The following is a 6,148-nucleotide window of genomic DNA, read 5'->3' as shown; positions in this document are numbered from 1 at the left end:
TACGCCTGAAATAAGAACAAGGCCTAGAGCAGCACTGTGCCTAAGAGTTCCCTCCTGACAGCCTCTGTGTTACTCAAATGTGGCCAGTCTCGAAGCCAAACTCAGCATGTAAATGCAATGCCTTTCCCCCAGTGTGGGACATGACACCCGGGGATGAGCCTCCCTGGCACCAAGGGATCACTACCAAGTACCAGCTGATGAAGTAACTAGAAAATGACCTTAAATTAAAGGTTCAACACAGACCAGCAGAATATCCCTGTCTACATATAATAACAGGAGTTAAAAATGCTGTTTGACCTAAATTAAGGGGGAAATGGAAAAGACAAATGAGTTCACATGGCTATGAGTCTCTAAGAAAGAGTCTGGAGGTTGTCAGAAGGATTACCCTTATGCACACCTGAGCAGAGTCTCAGAGACAGATAAAGTAGATACAACCCCAGATATTGGTCCTTTTGAGGGCTAACGAGACCCACAGGTTCTATGGTCATGGCAGATGGAGTTCACTGCCATGCCAGTTGGCCCTTCTTTAGAGCTGGTGTTTCTGCATGATGGAGCTGGTCTCAGATGGGATCTCTTTTCACAACATTTTCATGCTACTTTACTGGAATTGTAGTTGGTGCTGGGGTTTAAGATATATTTAGGGGATTTGAATCTCTGGACTGACAATATGATAGCCAGACCCTGAGTCTCAACAGACTTCAACTCCTACACTCTGATTTATTGGACTTACCCCACTCAGCTAACATGGAGTTGAAGAATGTCAACCACCACACCGTGGAGCCTAGAGTGTCTACAACTGAAAGCAGGAGGATTGTATCCAGTATCCATATGGAATCTAAGCCCCCTCTTGACATTGATGTGCAATGGACACAACCAATCCAAGGTCCCCAGAGAAAATGTGGCATTGGTGTGGGAAAAGTGGCCATAGTGGCTGCTGGGTGCAGGGAATGGGAGGAAGAGATGAGATATTGAGACGTTTTTGGGTGGTGCTTCAGGGACAATTACTGGACATTGTAGATCCTCCCAGGGCCCACTGAATGGAACATGGGGGAGTATGGGCTATGAAGTGGACCATTGACCATGAGGTGCAGCAATGCCCAGAGATGTAATTACCAAATGCAATGGATGTGTCATGATGATGGGAGAGAGTGTTGCTGCGGGGGGAGTGATGGGGTGGGGGTGGTGGGGTTGAATGGGACCTCATATATTTTGAATGTAATATTTTTTAAAAATGAATAATAAAATAAAGAAGAAAGAAGACAGAAATCTAACAGATATTAGAACAATTTCCTTCTGGTTGGACTATGAAGTATCCTGTGCAAGATGAACTTAGAAGAAGTGGACAGACCCATGAGGAGATTGCTGTGGCATCCAAAATGCAGATATGCATAACTCACATTCCAGTATGCCTTGGAGATGAAAATATATTGATGTATTTGAATCTCTGGACTGATAATAAGACACCCAGGCCCAGAGCCTCAATAGACTTCAGCTCCTACACTTTGATTTATTGGACTGACCCCACTCAGCTAACATGGAGTTGAAGAAGGTCAACCACCACACCATGGAGCCTAGAGTGTCTACAACTGAAAGCAGGAGGAGTGCATCCAGTATCCATGTGGAATCTAAGCCCCCACTTGACATAGATGTGCAATGGACACAACCAATCCAATGTCCACAGAGAAAATATGGAATGGGTGTGGGAAGGGTAGCCATGGTGGCTACTGGGTTTGGGGAATGGGAGGAAGAGATGAGATGTGGAGGCGTTTTTGGGACGTGGAGTTGTCCTGGGTGGTGCTTCACGGACAATTACAGGACATTGTAGACCCCCCCCAGGGCCCACTGGATGGAACGGGGGAGAGTGTGGGCTATGATGTGGACCATTGACTACGGGGTGCAGTGATGTTCAGAGATGTACTTACCGGGTGCAATGGATGTCTCACGATGATGGGAGAGAGTGTTGCTGTGGGGCGAGTGGAGGGTGGGGGCGGTGGGGTTGATTGGGACCTCGTGTTTTTTGAATGTAATTCGTAAAAATAAATAATTTTAATTAAAAAAAAATAAGATTCTATTGACCATGAGGTGCAGTGATGCCCAGAGATGTACTTACCAAATGCAATGGATGTGTCATGATGATGGGAGAGAGTGTTGCTGTGGGGTTGAATGGGACTTCATATTTTTTGAATGTAATATATTTTTTTAAATGAATAAAAAAATAAAAAAAAAATACCAGAAATTGGTTGGTTTTTATAAAGGGTATTTATTTCAGGTAGGAGCTTACAGATACCAGGCCATGAAGTATAATTTAGTTTCCTCACCAAAATCTATTTGTAGCAAGATGGCTGCTGATGTCTGAGGTTCAGGCTTCCTGGGTTCCTACATGCCTGGGGTTTGCTTTCCTCTTGGTTCAAGGTTTCTTTCTTCCTGGGCCTGGCTTCTCTTTCCTTTGTGAGCTTACTTCCTAGATCTTCAGCATCAAACTCCAACATCAAAACTCCAACATCAAAAACCCTCAACTCTTTTCTTTGTCATGCCTTTTATCTGTGAGTTCCTACCCGCCAAGTGGTAGGGATTCAACACCCTAATCATAACTTAATCATGCCCAGGTACAGACAAAATTACAAACATTATCCAATATTTCTTTTTGGAATTCATTAATAATACTAAACTGCTACAGATGCAAACAAAAATCTTACATGGGAATTCATTACAATAGCATGTTGAAGGAACATATGTGAATACAAACTTACTATTCAAACTTAATATTCAAATGTTATAAGTAACATTTATTTTAGCAAATGTAGACCATTGAATAAGATGCATTGAAACAAATTAGATGGCTAAAATAATTTACTAATATGGGGACGTGCTTAAATATTTATAAAAATAAATACATATGTACATATTCAAGGAACTGGCAAAAATTATAATGTGAAACATAGATTTTGATTAGTAGCTATGCTTCAATATTGACTAATCAATTGTAACAAATGAACTACACTAATGTACAATGGTAATAATAGGTGAAAATGTTACAGGTGTTACAGCAAATGCCCTGTACTTTTCATGTCACTTTTCTGTAATCTATAACTTCTCTAAAATTAAAGTTTATGGTTACTGAAAAAAAGTGTATATGATAATTAATTATGTCATAATTAAATAGAAATCTATGACAAGGAATAGCTTACAGCTCATCATTTTTACTTGATGTTTATTCAGTAAATTCATTTTTGTGTTACAAAGTATTTTTAATAGCCCATCTGCCAGATGGAAGAACACAACTCCCTTTATCAGATAATTAAAAAAATTTTTTGGTTCTTGGTAGATGTTAAAGTATTTATTATGCAAATATTCATCTGGCACATTATATGGGACTAAACTAGATTATTTTATGATTGTGATTGCCTTGTGAAATGGTACTTGTGTTATTTCTCTTTCTATCACTATGACACTGCACTATGACATTATTAAATAAAATAAGTATAGAATAACTATTTGAATATAATCAAACTGAAACCTAAAGTTCAGAGAGCTATCCATATTGAATAGTATCAATTTCATAATATAATTTTTAATACTTACAATTTGCAAATGAATTTTGAAAATCTAGTCCAAATTGATCATTTTTGTTGATCTCAAAACACCTTCATGTTTCAAGCTAAGAGCAATCTCTTTCGTGCTAGAACATTGCTGAAAGCTTTCTTCACATCTTTGTTTCTCAAAGTGTAGATGAGAGGATTTACCAATGGGGTGACCACACAGTAAAACACTGACTCCACTTTCCACATGTTGAAATTGTACGTGGCTGGAGGCCGGACATAGGCAAAGATGAGGGTGCCATAATAGATAGTGACCACAGTGAGGTGGGAGGCAAAGGTGGAGAAAGTTTTCTTCCAAGCCACCCGGGAAGACATTCTTACTATTGTGACCACAATTTGGCCATAGGAAGACATGGTAAGTAGGAAAGAACTTAGAATCACCACAGAGCTACATGTGTAGGTCAAGGCCTCTGCTAGGAATGTATCTGAGCATGAAAGTTTGTAAATAGGGTCTGAGTCACAAAAGAAATGATTGATCTTCTGGGGGCCACAGAAGTTGAGGTGAGACATAAGTATGGCAGGCAGGAGAGGGGCAAGGAAGCCCCCAATCCAAGATCCAGCTGAAAACCATAGACAAATATCAACACTCATGAGGACTGAGTAGCGTAGAGGGCTACATATTGCCAGGTACCGGTCATAGGCCATCACAGTTAGCAGGATGCACTCAGTAGCCCCCATGGAGCAAAAGAAGTAGTACTGGGTTATACAACCTGAAACAGAGATGGTGACAACCTGTGATAGGCAAGTAGCCAGCAGGTTAGGCACTGTAGCTGTGGAGTACCAGATTTCTAAGAAGGCCAAATTTCCTAAGAAAAAGTACATGGGTGTCTGAAGAGTGGATTCCATGAGAACAATGTAAATGATGAGGGTGTTTCCTGTGAGGGAGAGCAGATACACAATGAGAAACATAAAAAACAATGTGAGCTGTGGATGGGGAACACCAGAAAATCCAAGAAAAATGAACTCCCCCACTGTTGTTTGGTTTTTTACATCCATATTTCATCTTCTCTGATCTGCAATGAATCAATAAAGTCCAGAAAGTTTAGGTAGATGAAAACAAGAATTGGATAGTCTCATATTAAATTTTTAATGACAATAATGGATCCCTAACAATAACAGGAAGTGTTGGCTAAGAAAAAAAATGACATCATTCTAAACCTGGATTAACTTGTTGGGTTTTTAATTTTAAAAAATACTCTAACAGAAATATTGTAATAATCCACATTTTAGAGATGAAGAAACTGAAGAATTTAGTAGCATTCACACAATTACAGCACTCTGTTGTTGGCACTGATTTTCAAACCTGAAGTTTGATTTAAAATACCATGATTTACATTAATACATATAATGTCATTACACAGAAGAATATTACATTGTCCCATAATTTAAAAAGGATACATATAATTTTAACTTCATTACCCCCTGATTTATATCATCAAATTAAGAGTTGATAGCTATTGGCACATAGATTAAATTTTATATTCAGAAGACTAAACAATGAGTAGAATTCAAAATTTTCACTAAAGAAATATTTTTAAATGTTCTTTAAATTCCTTATTCATAGATTTGTATGTTTTAAGAATAGTTATGTGCACCTATTTTCACACAGTGATTAGAAATAGTCAAGGAAATAAATTTAGGAGTTAGAAATCTTTTGAGAAATAGCAAATTATAAAAAACATATTAGCTTACATGTGCTTAAGTGCCAGAATATTCAGATGAAAATGTAAAGTAAAATTTTCCCTGGTATCCATAAAAATTATTATTTATGTAAAATATATTTATTTGATTACTTTTTTAAAAGCCTGCAGTAAAGTCACAAACTTGAAAACTACTATATCACAATCAAAAAGTCAGGTGAATTTATCATGGAGTCTTCTGAAGTCATGTCCACAATGTCTTCTTTTAAACCTTTATTGAAGTTTTGAATCATAAAACTCTACTGAAAGAAATATATATAGGCTTTAAAACAATGATGCATTGTTGTTACAACACATAATACTTAAAGATATCTATAATGGAAATTATGAACTAAACCTATTTAAAATGTGAAGGAATATTAGTTTGGTCAGTTTACAATTTAGTTGTATTGCTAACCAAACTATTTATATTAATCCATTAAAAATACTAAGATTTTTGCCATATTTCTCAGAGTAATAAAAATAAAATTTATAGTTTCCAACTATACCACTATCCAAATATATTTTGAAAAATATCATGGCTATCAATATACCTAGAATATTTAGTTTAGACTGCTTGGGTGAAACAGCTTGGACTAATTATTATTTATATTTCATTGTTTTGATTCTCTGAATCTCTAAAGAAAAACATTAAAATTTATTTTATTCGTGTAGCACCAAGAATAAAAAGGTTTCTTATTCCTTTTATGACAAGAATATTGTTGGCTAATTTTCTAGGAGTCACACACTCAAGAAAATCTAAATTAACTCTTTGGAAAAAGAGATTTGACAAAAGAATCATATTAACATATTCCTATGGAGGTAATCCCTTCCCTTTCTCTAAGACATATCATGTTTACTTAATTCTAT

At 36.9% G+C, this 6,148-nt stretch overlaps 1 protein-coding gene across 1 annotated transcript; it reads right to left on the bottom strand.

The window, feature by feature from the left end:
• Nucleotides 1-3,653: 3,653 nt before the first annotated feature.
• Nucleotides 3,654-4,595, bottom strand: LOC101421305 (olfactory receptor 5A2-like). Its single transcript, XM_004449706.2, has one exon. The coding sequence runs from the start codon at nucleotides 4,593-4,595 to the stop codon at nucleotides 3,654-3,656; it is 942 nt and encodes a 313-aa protein (XP_004449763.2).
• Between the last annotated feature and the right edge of the window lie 1,553 nt (nucleotides 4,596-6,148).

The sequence above is a fragment of the Dasypus novemcinctus genome, chromosome 17 (genome assembly GCF_030445035.2).
Source record: "Dasypus novemcinctus isolate mDasNov1 chromosome 17, mDasNov1.1.hap2, whole genome shotgun sequence".
In the NCBI taxonomy this organism is placed as follows: Eukaryota; Metazoa; Chordata; class Mammalia; order Cingulata; family Dasypodidae; genus Dasypus; species Dasypus novemcinctus.
Note: the sequence above shows the minus strand (reverse complement) of the source record. Positions and strands in the feature narration are given on the sequence as shown.

Bases quoted from the DNA above. Each gene is read 5' to 3' on its own strand.
- LOC101421305 (XM_004449706.2), bottom strand. From the start codon at position 4,595: ATGGATGTAAAAAACCAAACAACAGTGGGGGAGTTCATTTTTCTTGGA.